Consider the following 15,671-nt stretch of genomic DNA (forward strand, 5'->3'; position numbering starts at 1 on the left):
ACTGTGATTTTCATTCATTTTTTTAATTTCATTCATCTGTTTACAAACTAATTTAATTTAATTGCACACATTCCTCCCCATCTGTAGCTCTCATATTTATAAAAAAAAAAACCTACTTCTACTGGTCACTTTTTATTTTTAACATAGTTTATAGTTGTATAAAACATTTTATTTCTAGTTACTTTCTATTTTTTATATAGCTTTTGTATTGTCTGTTCAATGTATGTTACTGCTACTGGATGCTTGAATTTCCCTCGGGATTAATAAAGTATTTAGCTATCTATCTATCTATCTATCTTCTTGTTTCTGCTGCTGTGAGACACTGACTGTATTTATTAAATTGAAAGGAGAGACTCAGCGGTTTATTCATGTTTCTATAAAATCCAGAATTACAAACAGTGACATTATTTCAAAGTCCAGACATACATCTACAGTAACAGGTTTCAGATTTACATGATTTATATTATATATATAACGTGATAGCAGTTATCCTTATGGAAAACCCAAAAGTGCCATTAATTGCCTCCATTTTCAAAGTTTACATTAAAACGTTGCCTTTTACAACACTTTTACAACATACAAGGATTCTGCGCGCTTAAAACAGGAACGTTTAAAATAACATTTTGGTAACCAGTGAAGAGTAAAGCACAATGTAAAGATGAAAAGCGTCTGTTATCATGACAATCTGCCAAATCAGATCAAACAGACTTTTAGCATCAAGTCTGTTTCCTCTACAGATTTCTCTCAAGTCCACAGAGGAAATAAACTGCTGAGAGTCATGAAGACTTCATTACTGCACGAACAGTTCAGCGATGGATTTATAGCTGTTCCATTTCAATAAAGAGTCTGAGTGTGTTGATGAACGTCTCATGTGTTTCTAATTAATCAGATGACATCTGATGAAACTAATGACAAAGATACAGATGTGATGACTGGACCTCAGCAGAGGTTCTGCTCTGCTTAAAGACCACATGGTTACTAAATGTAATGATGGTTCTGTGATTTACAGGATTCAGGCAGACTGATCACAGAGCTGTGACAAAAATGACACTGGTCAGTTGTTTAGTTTTGAGGTGAGAGAACAAACAGTCTGAGATCAGGTTGATGAATGAGGACCACTGTCTCTTTTCATCTTGTAAGGCTGTCAGCTGGAATCCAAATTAATTTCCTGAAAAGATGAACACAACACACTTCAGGATGATCTGATTGGCTGACTAGTGTCTCTGTTTACCCAGTCCTGAAAATTTTCACTATTCTCCTCTGACAACTTCACTGAAGAAAACAGCTGCAGATTTACAGGAAACACTGGATATTTACTGAGAGCAGCATCGACTGACTCCAACTCTCCACTCACATCAGAGTCTCCAGTCTACAGTTAGACTCTCCACAAGATCGAGCAGCTGCTTCACATCCGAATCCTGCAGACCGTTTCCTCTCAGGTCCAGATGTTTCAGATGAGAGGGGCTGGATTTCAGAGCTGAGACCAGAGAATCACAGCTGATCTCTGACAAACTGCACCAACTCAATCTGAATAAAGAATAAAAGATGTTAGTTTAAAAGGCAAATTTCCAGCTTGAAATCATTCAGTGTTTCATCGTCTGTTCAGAGCTGAAGAAGTTTCAGAAAGAACAAGTTTAGAAAATAAAAACTCTAAACATCTGAACCAACAGGAAGTAGCTCCACCAGTGGATCCATCTATACAAACTCATATTGATCAACAAACACAAGTAAAAATTCTCTGACATTTATTTCACTTTCTACTAAAAGTTCAGAAAAGCACAAAATATGTAAATGTTGATAAAACGATGATCAAGACTCTAAATTATATTCATGTTAAGATGGAGACATTTAAATTTGGACTAAACATGAAAATACATTTCATTACTGATTCATCTGTCATTCATCTTCACAATAGTTTCGTTAGTTATCAAACCAAATCCAAATCAAATATAGTGTAAGTGTATAGTTTGACATTTTATAAACTGAACTATTAGAACAAAGACAAAAGACAATCAGTAAAATCAACAAATGATTAGTTGCTGCCCAGGTTTTAGTTTTAAAAGACATTAAGTGAAATGGAAGGTGAAAATATAATGTGTTAGAGTGAATGATCCAGTAGAAGATGCCACAGTCAATGGACTAAACCAAGAAGATTCTCAGTATGGATCAGTAGAATATCAGCCTGATGTCTGTATATTAGTGCCAACACAACTTTCACATCATATTAATCTGATCACACAAATAAAACACGATGTCTGACCTCAAAGTCTCCAGTCTACAGTGTGGACTCTCCAGAAAACCACATAGATGCTTCATCCCTGAATCTTTCAGATTGTTTTCACACAGCTTCAGATGTTTCAGATGGGAGGGGTTGGACTTCAGAGCTGAGACCAGATAAACACAGCTGATCTCTGACAAACTGCAGCGATTCAGTCTGAATAAAGAATAAAAGATGTTGGTTTAAAAGACAAAGTTCTTGCTTGAAATCATTCAGTGTTTCATAATCTGTTCAGAGCTTAAGCAGGTTCAGAAAGTACAAGTTAAGAAAATAAAAAGTCCAAACAGCTGAACCAACAGGAAGCAGCTTCAATCAATCAAATAGAACAAGAGAAAAAAAGTTCTCATTAATATTAATGACAACAAGCTGCTGCTTCAATAAAGACATCGTGGCTTCAGCTCTGAAACTCTGACAGCTCAGTGGGGTTATTTTTATTTTTTTTCGAAAAACAGGGGGGGGGGGGGGTTGTAGATCAGGTCCAACCTTCGAACCCCGACAGCTTTTTAAAAGATAAGGGGACGTCTTTAAACTGTTTTTTGACCAATGCTTTTCAATCCAAACACATTTTGATCAGTGTCAACACAACTTTCACATCCTATTGATCTGAGAACACAAATAAAAGATGATGTCTGACCTCAGAGTCTCCAGTCTACAGTCTGGACTCTCCAGAAAACCACACAGATGATTCATTCCTGGATCCTTCAGCTCGTTGTAACTCAGATCCAGATGTTTAAAATGGGAGGGGTTGGACTTCAGAGCTGAACCCAGATAATTACAGCTAATCTCTGACAAAATGCAGCATCTCAATCTGAATAAAGAATACAAAATGTTTGTTTAAAAAACAAAAACATCTTGAAATCATTCAGCGTTTCATCATCTATTCAGAGCAGAAGAAGGTTCAGAAAATACAAGTTTAGAAAATAGAAACTCTAAACATCTGAACCAACAGGAAGCAGCTTCAATCAGATATTTCAGATGAAAGAGATGTGACTTCAGAGCCGAGACCAGATAATAACAGTTGACCTCTGACAACCTGCAACAACTCAATCTGATTGAAGAAGGTGTGTTCAGGTTTCAAATGCACAGCTGAACTATGTCCTAATTATTTTGGGGCTCTGACACCAACATGATGCTTCGGCAGTCTGACGCTGTGGCACTAATCAGTTTGTTGTAGAACAAAGTTCTCTCTTTGAGTTTCTGTCTCTTAAAGGGGAACTACTGTTTTTTTACAACCTGGACCTTATTTCTAGCATAAAATACCATCATTTATCATCATCCGGGGTCTGTAGATTGACCTACAGTCCCCGGATGATGATAACAGGTAACTCCGGACCCAACGGGGAATAGCACTAGCGTATCATAACAAAATATTGTTGAAATGAACGAGTTTCACGGTGCCCTGAACACTCTCGCTATATGAATATGAAAACTGATCTAATTATCTCCTGAACGAGTGCAAATGAAACAAAAGTATATTGATATTGATGAGTAAGATATTAAGATAAGATATTGATGAGTAAACTATGGTATTTTATGCTAGGAATAAGGTCCAGGTTGTAAAAAACAGTAGTTCCCCTTTAAAGGGGAATTGCCGTTTTTTACAACCTGGACCTTATTTCTGGAATTCAGGAAACAAAGTAAAATAAAATAAAAAACACTGAACTGACCTCAGAGTCTCCAGTCTACAGTTTGGACTCTTCAGTCCAGTGCACAGATGCTGAGTTCCTACATCCAATAGGTTGTTGTTACTCATGTCCATTTCTGTCAGATTAGAGGACTGGGAGCTGAGAACTGAGGACAGAGCTTCACAGCTTCTTGTTGAGAGGTTACAGCGACTCAGTCTGCAGAGAAAATAACAGATAAAGAACTAGTCAGACGTTTATTTTCCTCAGTTGAAAGATTGCTGTGTATCTATTAATCACTCTCCGTACTCACAGCGCTTTGTTGGAGGCTTTGGCCACTGGCAGCAGCCTCAGAAGAGCTTCCTCTGAAGCAAAGTATTTGTTCAGGTCAAACTCGTCCAGATTATTTTCTGTTGACAGTAAGATGAAGACCAGAGCTGACCACTGAGCAGGAGACAGTTTATCTGTTGAGAGACGTCCTGATTTCAGGGACTGTTGGATCTCCTCCACTAGAGAGCAATCGTTCAGTTCATTCAGACAGTGGAACAGATTGATGCTTCTCTCTACAGACAGATCCTCGCTGATCTTATTCTTGATGTACTGAACTGTTTCCTGACTAGTCTGTGAGCTTTTTGTCTGCTTCATCAGACCTCGTAGAAGAGTCTGATTGGTCTCCAGTGAAAGACCCAGGAGGAACCGGACGAACAAGTCCAGGTGTCCATTTGGACTCTGTAAGGCCTTGTTAACAGCACTCTGGTGGAGATTTTTTAGATCTGGTTTGTTAAACATTTTAGGCTTGAAAGAAGTTGTTTGTTGTTCTTCCAGCAGATTGACAGCAGACTTGATGAAGGTCTGATGAACATGCAGAGCAGCCAAAAACTCCTGAACACTCAGATGGACGAAGCAGAACACCTTGTCCTGGTACAGACCTCTCTCCTCTTTAAAGATCTGTGTCAACACTCCTGAGTACACTGAGGCTGCTCTGATATTGATGCCACAATCCTTCAGGTCTGATTCATAGAAGATCAGGTTTCCTTTTAGCAGCTGATCAAAAGCCAGTTTTCCCAGAGACTTAATCATCTTTCTGCTCTTTTTATCCCAGTGGTGATCTGTCTCAGATCCTCCATCATACTTGACATTCTTCACTTTGGTCTGAACCACCAGGAAGTGGATGTACATCTCAGTCAGGGTCTTGGGCAGATCTCCTCCCTCTCTGGTTTTCAACACATCCTCCAGAACTGTAGCAGTGATCCAGCAGAAGACTGGGATGTGACACATGATGTGGACGCTTCGTGATGTCTTGATGTGGGAGATGATCCTGCTGGCCTGCTCTTCATCGCTGAATCTCTTCCTGAAGTACACCTCCTTCTGGGGATCAGTGAACCCTTTGACCTCTGTCACCATGTCAACACACTCAGGAGGGATTTGATTGGCTGCTGCAGGTCGTGTGGTTATCCAGAGGCGAGCAGAGGGAAGGAGCTTCCCACTGATGAGGTTTGTCAACAGCACATCCACTGAGGTGGACTCTGTAACATCAGTCAGGATCTCATTGTAGTGGAAGTCCAGAGGAAGTCGACACTCATCCAGACCGTCAAAGATGAACACAACCTGCAACTCTTCAAACCTGCAGATTCCTGCTTCTTTGGTTTCAGTGAAGAAGTGATGAACAAGTTCCACCAAGCTGAACTTTCTCTCTTTCACCACATTCAGCTCCCTGAAAGTCAATGGAAATGTGAACTGGATGTCTTGGTTGGCTTTGTCTTCAGCCCAGTCCAGAGTGAATTTCTGTGTTAAGACTGTTTTCCCAATGCCAGCCACTCCCTTTGTCATCACTGTTCTGATTGGTTTATCTCTTCCAGGTGAGGCTTTAAAGATGTCTTCTGGTCTGATGGTTGTTTCTGGTCTGTCTGGTTTCCTGGATGCTGTTTCAATCTGCCTGACCTCATGTTCATCATTGACCTCTGCAGTCTCTCCCTCTGTGATGTAGAGCTCTGTGTAGATCTCATTCAGAAGAGTTGAGTTTCCTGCTTTAGCAATCCCCTCAAACACACACTGGAACTTCTTCTTCAGAGTACATTTAAGTTTACGTTGACAAACTGCACCAGGACGTTCTGAATGAACAAACATGAAATAAAATATATGACTATATTACACAGTAAGTATTCTAATATTTCATTCCCCTAAAAAATACATGTTTGAATATATCTTGCTTCATCTCTTGAGACATTAGTAAATGTTTAGTTTATACATCAGGTTCAATGTTCAGAGAAATCCTCTTACTTACTCTGCAGACAGTCAGCCAGCTTCCCCTGTTTCATTCTCCTCAGGAAGTTCAATGTGATCTTCACAAATGCATCTCTGCTGCTCCTCCTCTGCTCTTCATCGTCACCCTCCAACACCTCCTCATCATCCCTCTGACTCTCTAAGCATTCTGGGTAATCTGGACTCAGATCCCTCTGAATCTTCTTCAACTCGTTCTTCACAAAAGTCACAATGTTGTCCTCCAGCAGCTGGAACAGAAAACTATATGATTGGCAACCAGACTGAAATCATGGAGACAAACATCAGATCCATGTTGGACAGACTGACAGTCCACTGGTTTACAAAGAGCAGCATGGAGATGATGTAAAGTAGTTGTTGTCCATGTACAGACCTTAAATATGGAGTCCAGGTGTGTTTGATGCTGATGAACAGACTGACCACTGGGAACATTTAAACTCTGCTGCTCCACTCTGGACAGAAATAGAAACAACGTTGAGTTAAACATTGTTTTGTGGTGATTGTCCTGATCAGAACAAACTCTACTGTCACATTTATAAAGAGATGAAACAAGTGATCAATTCTAAACCTGATGACTGAGGATCATAGAAAGTCCATATTTCATGTTAGCACATGAGAACTGATGTAAATGTTGTTTTTGACACTAAAACTCATCTCTCAGATATTTTGTTTACAATATCTCTTTAACAACTGAGATCTTCATCTTTCAGATAGAAAATGGTCTCCATCCGTTTCCAAACAACTGCAACAGTATCACTTCATCATGGGGACAAAATGACAGCAGCCTGAATGGTTTTCTTCTAGTTTTAAATGTCGGACACAGAAGACCAGTTGTACTTATATCTTACTTATTTACAGCAGAGGGTTCTTCTCTTTTAAACACCAAGTCCTCCTCCTTTGACCGATCACTCCTCATAGACACACAGCTGGGTCCAGGTCCAACAGAGTCTGGTCTGTGCTGCTGCTGTGTTCTTCAACACAACACACAAAGATTTGAGTGATAATAATAAAGGAGCAGTGATTTGAGAGTTGAGCTCTGACATGTAGAAGAGTAGTGTACAGTTAGAGATGTTCATCTCACCTCTGATCTTTGGTCTGGTTCTCATCTGGTTTCCCACTCAGAGTGGTTTTAGAGGGAGGGACTCTCTCCTCTCTGTCCTCACACTGATCCATGCTGCTGGATTCACATCAGCTCAGACACACTTTCTACCTTCACCTGCAGAGGAAACACAAATCATTCACCTGAACATCAACTGAAAATCATCCATGACATGACATCAGCTGCTCCTCCTGTGACTGGTTCTTATTATCCGTTTCATATCAGTGTCAGCGAATGCAGTCAGACAGCAGAGACAGAGATTCTACTATCAGCTGTTCTTCTACTGTCAGTCCACTAGAAGATGGAGTCATGAAGCTGCAGAGAAGTGAAGAGCAGCAACACAGACACCAACTGTGCAACTTCATCTCTCTGAAGATGTCTCCACGATGGCTCCACAATGACAACGTAAAAGTTTCTATATCCAAAATGAAACAAGTTAAATGTACATATATTAGTGGAATAGTATTAATAGCCTACAGATCAAACAGTATACAGTGCCTGGCTGCACAATGTGTGAAAATGATGTCTCATGACTAGACGTGTGTAAGCTGTTGTTGACGAGCTGAGACTGGACGAAAATGTTAGTGGGCGGTCTGTCAGACGTTCAAAATGCATGACATTTCTGCCTATTATTATCTGTCAAAAGCTAAAAAGTATCAGCAGTGGTGCTGCATCCTACCCTTGTTTGGTCACACCCACCACATGGCATCACGCCAGTATCTGTGGTGCACATTCTGCACAACCGACCGTGAGATCGCGAAGGTAGTGCAGGTAGATCGCGTGCCAAAAAAAATATTTTTTTTTAGATGTTAGTCTAAAACATTTATCTGTTGCACCTCCAAGACAAACAACAAGACTAAAGTTCATCTTTAGTGCACCAATTTTTCTTGATAAAAATAAAAACAAGGATGGATAGAGCTTTTAACACTATAGCACCAATTAATATGATTATATGACACACACACACACACATATATTTTGGGAAGCTCTTTCAGCCAAAGACTGCTGCACCCACAGTGCAAGAAGGAACGCTTCCAGAGGTCTTTTGGTCCCCTCAGCAGTCAGACTCTTTCACATCAGCATTTCCTAACTCTTCTGCTGCTGAGCTGCTGAGCTTCTTTTCAGGACTTATGCACAGTGTACAGTATATATAACCATATTCTAACACCTTCTAGTTGCAATACGTGGTAATTTAACTCCTACTGGAGTGTGTTGTTGTTTTTATTCATGATATTCATGAATGTCAACATATATATATATATTTAACCTCCTTAACACTCTAACTCCTCAATCCAAATTGGTTGTTTCAACTCAGACCAGACACTGTGAATCTCTTTGATGCAATATGTAAATATTTTTCGTACATAACATATTTGTTGGCCGTATTCTATTTTTATTCTATTCTGTTTTTTTGTATCTTCTGCATCTCGTACTGTCGTTTCCTGCCGCCGTAACGCCCTGATTTCCCCACGGGGATGAATAAAGTCTTATCTTATACAGGTAGATCACTTTGAATTGGTTATTGTAACACATAACTCTGGTTTTTCAGGCTACAACTAGCTTGGTTGCACTGCTAACTAAGAATGTTTTTGTTCTTGGCTTTTTTGGAGTAATGAACATCGATTCCACTGTTACCATTTTATCTGTGTGTAATGCATAATCCTTATAGTAGATCAGAAAGTATTTGCTGTTGGGTGGAAAACGTGTCTGTCTGAAACCATTCCTTTATTATTGTAATTATTGGTGAAAATACTTTCTGTTTTTTCTTTTAACTAAAATTGACTAAAACTAGCCTAAAACCTTTTTGAGTTTTTGTCGACTAAAACTAGACTAAAACCATCACGTATAGAAATGACAAAAATGTGACTAAAACTAATAAGCATTTTCGTCCAAAAGACTAAGACTAAATCTAAAATGGCTGCCAAAAACAACACTGGTCTTTAGACATGGTTGTTTGAGAAATGTTGTGGTTAAATAACTTGTTGTCAGCTGAAAGATAATCACCCATGCAGTAATTATCAATTATCGTAGGGACAGGGCAGCAATGCCGTATCTACATCTAGGGACTTACATGAAAAATGTCTTAACTATTTGTGATTTTACTGATCATTAGTAATCTAATAATAACGTAGTTTCATCTTAAAACATAAGAGTGATTCAAACTTTGTGATAAAATAAGAAACAAGTATCTACTACAAACATTTTAGAGCATAAACAAACAGTAAAGTTACTGTTGGTGAAGTTATAGTCTAAAAGAAGTCAAACTTACAGTTTATTCAAAGAGTCCAAAGAGCAGAAGAAGAAGACTCTCCCCTCGACACTCGAGACTCTGAAACAGGTGAGCTAGACCCAGCTCCACCTATGATGGAGGAAGAAGAGATTGGACAGGTTCAACAGGACTGGCAGCCCAATTCATTTTTGCTTATGCAGCATTAAAAAAATCCACTTCGTAAAATAGTTTTAGATCGAGTCACACTCAGTCTAAAACTTTTGTTTGTTTGTTCAGATTCGACTGAGTCGGGACTGATGATGTTTTTTTCTGCTGAATGCTTGAGTCAGTTACAGACCTGATATTGTCAAGCATCCACTTCATCTGGACTTTAACATCTTTACTATTCTCATTTTTAGACACTTCTCCATCTAAAATTTGTATTTACGTCGAAACTATTCCCAGCAACAAGGAAACAAACATATCCTTCAGTCGGAAACAAACTTCCTACTATGAAAATATGCTGTCAGACAAGTTATGGTGTCACTTTGTGACATTAAACATTCTTACGACTCTGATTGATACTCATTCAGTCCTCTAACAGCCTGTCATATGACCACACACCTTTTTAGTCTATCATAGTGCTTTTCAGTCTTTCCTCTGAGTGTTGGAGCCTGGGTCACTGGGTCTTTCTACCTCCCTGTTCCGAACATAAAACAGAATCACAAAGACGACAGCATGAGCGGCAGTGCAACTTCAGGACGTGCGCCTTCTGTCAATGTTTTAAGCTGATATACACAAAACAGAGATACAGTCTTTGGTCATAAATGAAATAACAAAAATGAGCAGCACAGATTGGAAAATCACAGCTGCATATGGACACTGAATGTAACTGAAAGTCAGACGTACATTAATGTAGTATGTCCACTTTTGTGCAATTTACACTTAAAAGGAGAACATATATTCAAATAGTCTATTCCACTTGTTTGACAGCCTATATTTTTAAATTGTGACACATCTGTTCATGAAAATGTTAATTTGAGACACACTGTTAAAGTTACTGGTTTCATCCTGCAGAGGGAAGTAATACAAGGTTAATTAGCAAACTAAATGTTGTTGAGTCGGGGAGCAGATGTGAGTGAACATGTGTACAAGTTACCCCACGCCAGTTTACTCCCACGCACGACGAGGAGACTTCTGAACGGCTGCAGCTGATAAGGTCGGGCGCAGTTGTTTGCCACGTTTTCCTCCTTTTCTTCTTCTTCTGTGATTTTTCTTTCCGGTAGTTTTGAAGCTGCCGGGCGCCATGTTTTCTCCTCTTCATTGATTATCGCCCCTGTGTGTGTTTGGAGGTGGGGGATTGGACACATTTTAATGTTGTGTTTCTGTTTCAGTTGCACTGATGTGAATCCTGCTGCAGCTCGGTGCACAGCAAAGACTGCATCCTGTAACAGTGTTTCCCAGCAGCCGGTCATCACGGACCTGGTAAGATCTTAACAGCACACATCATAAAACTCTACTCTAGATGTCTCATAAGTTGCTCATTTCTCACAGTTATTGGATGTGTAGTCATTACCGACAGTGACCACTAGAGGGCAGTGATCGTTTGCCAGTCGTGCAATGACAGCTGCTCTGACTGATATTGGTGATGGGGTTAAAGGAAAGTCTTGCGAGTTTAAATTTTTTTTTTTTGCATTTTCAGTGTCAAATGAACGATGTGTTTCTCGTTCAGAGCTGGTGAAAGAGCAGAGACCCATCTTACCCCTCGGTCTATTGTTCAGAAACTGCGTGGAGTCTTCCCCTTTCATATAATAACTTAGCTTTCCTGTTGTTTCAAATGAACCAGATAAATATGCTATCAATTTTCTTATGCTTTTCTTATGCTTTCTCACTGTCACTGTTATCCAGCACTTCCTTTTCGTCTTCAAACAGATGTTGTCGTTATACTGTTAATTGATCTTTGGGCCGTGTTACGATTGTATTTCCTTATGTGTTGTTGTGTACTTAATCATTTCTCCTCCTACATAAGCTTCCATCTTAGATTCATTTCAGAATTGTTCATAGACATGATCCTGCCATATACATAAATGGCATAGAAGAACCTCCTTCGTTCAGCCAACTTTGGAGGACGCAGATCCAGCTAGCAGTTACATTTCTGTTACATTATCTAGCTAGGAGCAGCTAGATAATGTAACGGATAGTAATACTAACCACCTACTTATGTCGCTCCAGAACATCAGGAGGGGTGATTTCCAAGACTTCAGCTAAAGAACAGCAAAGTTTGAGTCCATTCCTTGGAAGCAAAAACCCTCTGACGTTTATTACACTTTCGACTCAAAGTTCAGAAAAACACCAGATATAGAAATGTTGATAAAATGATGATCAAGACTCTAAAATATGTTCATGTTATGATGTAGACATTTAAATTACCTCCTCCTTGAAAGGCCCCCCAAACATATGGTATATATCATATATGATATATTTTTAATAATTGTATAAAATAATTAGATTTTATGATACTTATTTAAAAACATAATTAGATTATATTTTGCAATAATGATTAAAATAATTAGATTATTTTTGCAAATTTTTTCTTATCTTCCCTCCAATTGTCTGAGGCCCCACTAGCGCCCCCTGGCGGCCCCTACTTTGAAAACCACTTCCCTTAGGATCCTTGGGGCTATGCTGTCTGGGGCTGTTTGCCCCTGGTAGGGTCTCCCAAGGCAGATTGGTCCCAGGTGAAGGGCCAGACGAAGAACGTTTTTCGTAAGACCCTTAATGCAGTGAACTCTGTCTCCACCAGCAGCAGGCCCATCCAGGTTGCAGCAAGCAGCTTCACTTCACTCCCCAACAACCTCAACTCCTTCTTCACCAGATATGAGAAAGACAACAGCACCCAGATAAAATCAGTCAACTCCTCGCTCCTCATGGACACAGCTCCAGGAAAAGACAACATCAGTGGACGGAAACCTAATTCAGAGCAGCTGGCGGGGGTGTTTCATCATCTGTTCCAGAGCTCTTCGACCAGCAGCACAGTCTCCATCCACGATCTGGAAACACTCAACAGTGATTCCTATCCTGAAGAAGGGAACTGCATAGGACCTGAACGATCTTAGACCTGATCTTAGACCTATCTTTTATACACATAACGAGTTGAGATGAGGAGTAGTTTGTTAAAGTAACAGCACTAATCTGTGAGCCTCAGAGGCACATAACCCGTCTGGTAGGGGATCTAATACTTATTTCACTTGATCAAATGCAAATCAGTTTCTGACCTTTATTTAATGTGTGTTTTTCTGGATTTTTTGTTGATATTCTGTTTCTCTTAGTTAAAATAAACCTACAATACAGATTATTGAATTGTATTTCTTTGTAAGTGGGCAAACTAACAAAATCAGCATGGGTCAAACACTTATTTACCGTACTGTGTCCAAAACAGTTACCAGTGGGTCTAACACATCTGCATGGGGTCCTGTTCTGGACAGCACATCTCTGACCGCAGCCTCCAACACACCTGCAGTAAGACGCAGTCTGCTTTTTCTCCAGCAGCTCCTCTTGACAGACGGGACACACATTCTGGGCTTGGGTCACTTTCTGGCAAACGCTTCCAGCCTCCCGGTCAGTCACTGGTTGGCCTCGCAGTCCCAGGGTCACCCGTAAAGTGGGCTTTCCTTTGGTGTACACTATGTGACACCTCCAAGACCTGTCACTCCACAAGTCCACGCTGAAGAGAAACCACACCTGCAGAAAACACACATCAATTTAGTGTTACAGTAGTATAAAAGCAGCATGGAGCACCAGTTAAATATAGTGCAATTATTATGTGACTCCAACTCATCATTAGATAAACCTGACCTGAACCCTGCACACTGACCACTCTTATTTCCATTAGTGGTGACCTCTAGACTGCTGTGAGGCTAACACATGATGCAACATCTGTGCTCACAAAACATACGCAACTGTGAACGCAAACACAAACACTGATACCTCAGGGACAATATTACAGCTTCTCATCAAACCGCAAAGCCCTCATTAGCGGAGACGAGCGGGTTCGCTTGTTTTTTTTTTTTTTTTTTTTTGTGACACCTCCACGGCACCGAGGCACCGGGCCAATCTGAGGTGTTAAGAAAACAATGATGCAACAGTGATGGGACGCGGGCCAAAACAACAGGTAAGCATCATGAACGTGTGCAAACTAAGGAAAAGTTTTGAGGGCATTAGGAGTTGTTCCAATTCTTATTTTCTTCCTTCATACTACGGAAAAAATAACTTTTAAGGCCGTTTGCTGGGTTTTAGTCAAGCTTGTATAGCTGGTAATCATCTTAAGAATGAGTCTCCATCAGCAGGTGTGTATGAGCCATAGCGGCCTAGTCTTAAAAGGGACATAAATCTGTATTTCACCAATCTATCATTCATCCATCTAGGCAGGTCAGACCATTGTTACCTCTATTGTGTTGAGGATTTCACACAAGACTTCTTACTGTTTTAAAACCTTCAACTTTAAGGAAATAATAAAATTATTAATGAGGAATCTATAGCGTACTTAAAACCCAAAGGATAAAGCTGAAAAGATAACAAAGGAGGGGGGGGAGGTTACGTCACATCATTGTGGGGTTCTGGTTTAAAAAAAAAAAATAGTAGGGTGGTGTCAGAAGAAGATAAATGGACTCCTTTGACCAGTTCTTGTGACAGCTCCTCATCCCTTATGGACGACACTGGAGCTTCTCCCCTCTGCTTCCCTAACCTCAACTCCTCCTGCAGGCGGCTGCTGCGACCCCGCTCCGAGACCGCTCTCCTCTACGCCCTGCTGGCCTTCATCTCGGCGCTCACCGTGATGCTCAACCTCCTCGTCGTCATCTCCATCTCTCATTTCAGGCAGCTCCACACCCCGACCAACGCCCTGCTCCTGTCCCTGGCCGTGTCTGACCTGGTGGTGGGGCTGCTGGTGATGCCCGTCGAGGGCCTGCGCTACATGGAGACGTGCTGGCTGCTGGGGAGGCTGATGTGTGCCGTGACGCCTTATATTTCTTACTGCCTTCTCTCTGCCTCTTTAGGACACATGGTGCTCATATCTATAGACCGCTATGTTGCTATCTGTGACCCGCTCCTGTATTCCTCCAAGATGACCCTGAACAGAGTTAAAATTGTAATCTGTGTGTGCTGGGCCTGTTCTCTTCTCTACAACGGCTGTATTCTGATGGGACACTTACGAGAGCCGGGCAGGTTCAGCTCCTGCCACGGGGAGTGCGTGGTGCTCATCAGCCACATCTCAGGAACTGTTGACCTGTTCTTCTCATTTGTCGGTCCCTGCACTGTCATGGTCTTTCTTTACGGCAGGGTGTTTGTCGTTGCCGTGTCTCAGGTGCGTGTCATTCGGGTGCAGACAGCTGCTACGGCCGCCCCTGCACCTCCAACTGCTAAAAAATCAGAAAGAAAAGCAGCCAGGACTCTTGGGATTGTGATAGCGGTGTTTCTAATGTGCTTCTGCCCGTATTACTACCCTTCCTTTGCAGGCGCAGACACCTCAACGAGCTTGTCTTATTACGCCATGCTGTCTTGGATCATGCTGACAAACTCCTGTGTTAATCCTTTAATTTATGCTCTGTTCTATCCCTGGTTTAGAAAAGCCATTAAATTAATCTTCACCCTGAGAATACTGCAGCCTCACTCACGGGAAGCCAAGATCCTGTAAACAGGGCTGGAATTACTATGTAATTGGTCTTTTAATCTCAACTAATAACCTATTAATCAGTTCCAAAATGAACAGAACTCCTCTGCATCACACCTGTTTGTCTTCTTGCTCTGCTCCCAGTATGTTTTAGTCTTTAAAGATCTGACTATCCTGACTAAGATCCCCAGGTGGGGGACTTCTTTCTGAAATGTTACTTTATTTTATACTGTACTATCACATAGGTCATTGTTCTGCTTGATATTATAATTTGCCCGTTCTCTTGCTTGTGTGAAGCACTCTGCAAAATGAGAAAAGTGTCTAATACAAAGTGGTTTATGAATATAATTATTATTTTTTTTGGTGGCGGCTACACCCCAGATACAGAGTTTCTACCTCTCTACACTTGGCTTAGGCAATGTCTCACTCCAAATGTCTGTCTCTATTGACCTTGTGTGCATTACAACGACAAATACGAAGCGACAGACGTTTATTTGCAAGATGAAGATAGTTTA

General features: G+C 40.7%; 2 protein-coding genes across 2 annotated transcripts; one reads left to right on the forward strand and one right to left on the reverse strand.

Moving 5' to 3' along the window:
* Nucleotides 1-281: 281 nt before the first annotated feature.
* On the reverse strand, nucleotides 282-10,193 carry LOC311509260 (NLR family CARD domain-containing protein 3-like). The gene is made up of 12 exons (XM_084574386.1): nucleotides 10,113-10,193; nucleotides 9,549-9,638; nucleotides 7,262-7,396; nucleotides 7,029-7,151; nucleotides 6,554-6,632; nucleotides 6,185-6,410; nucleotides 4,214-6,011; nucleotides 3,946-4,119; nucleotides 2,913-3,086; nucleotides 2,261-2,434; nucleotides 1,355-1,527; nucleotides 282-1,168 (listed from the first exon to the last, which is right to left on the reverse strand). The coding sequence occupies exons 3-11, from the start codon at nucleotides 7,351-7,353 to the stop codon at nucleotides 1,356-1,358; spliced, it is 3,012 nt and encodes a 1,003-aa protein (XP_084430512.1). The 5' UTR covers nucleotides 7,354-7,396; nucleotides 9,549-9,638; nucleotides 10,113-10,193; the 3' UTR covers nucleotides 282-1,168; nucleotide 1,355.
* Nucleotides 10,194-14,166: 3,973 nt separating this feature from the next.
* LOC311509266 (trace amine-associated receptor 13c-like) lies at nucleotides 14,167-15,180 on the forward strand (the record flags this gene model as incomplete). Its single annotated transcript, XM_084574392.1, has 1 exon — nucleotides 14,167-15,180. The coding sequence occupies exon 1, from the start codon at nucleotides 14,194-14,196 to the stop codon at nucleotides 15,178-15,180; it is 987 nt and encodes a 328-aa protein (XP_084430518.1). The 5' UTR covers nucleotides 14,167-14,193.
* Between the last annotated feature and the right edge of the window lie 491 nt (nucleotides 15,181-15,671).

The sequence above is a fragment of the Chelon labrosus genome, assembly GCF_963514085.1.
Source record: "Chelon labrosus genome assembly, chromosome: 24".
In the NCBI taxonomy this organism is placed as follows: Eukaryota; Metazoa; Chordata; class Actinopteri; order Mugiliformes; family Mugilidae; genus Chelon; species Chelon labrosus.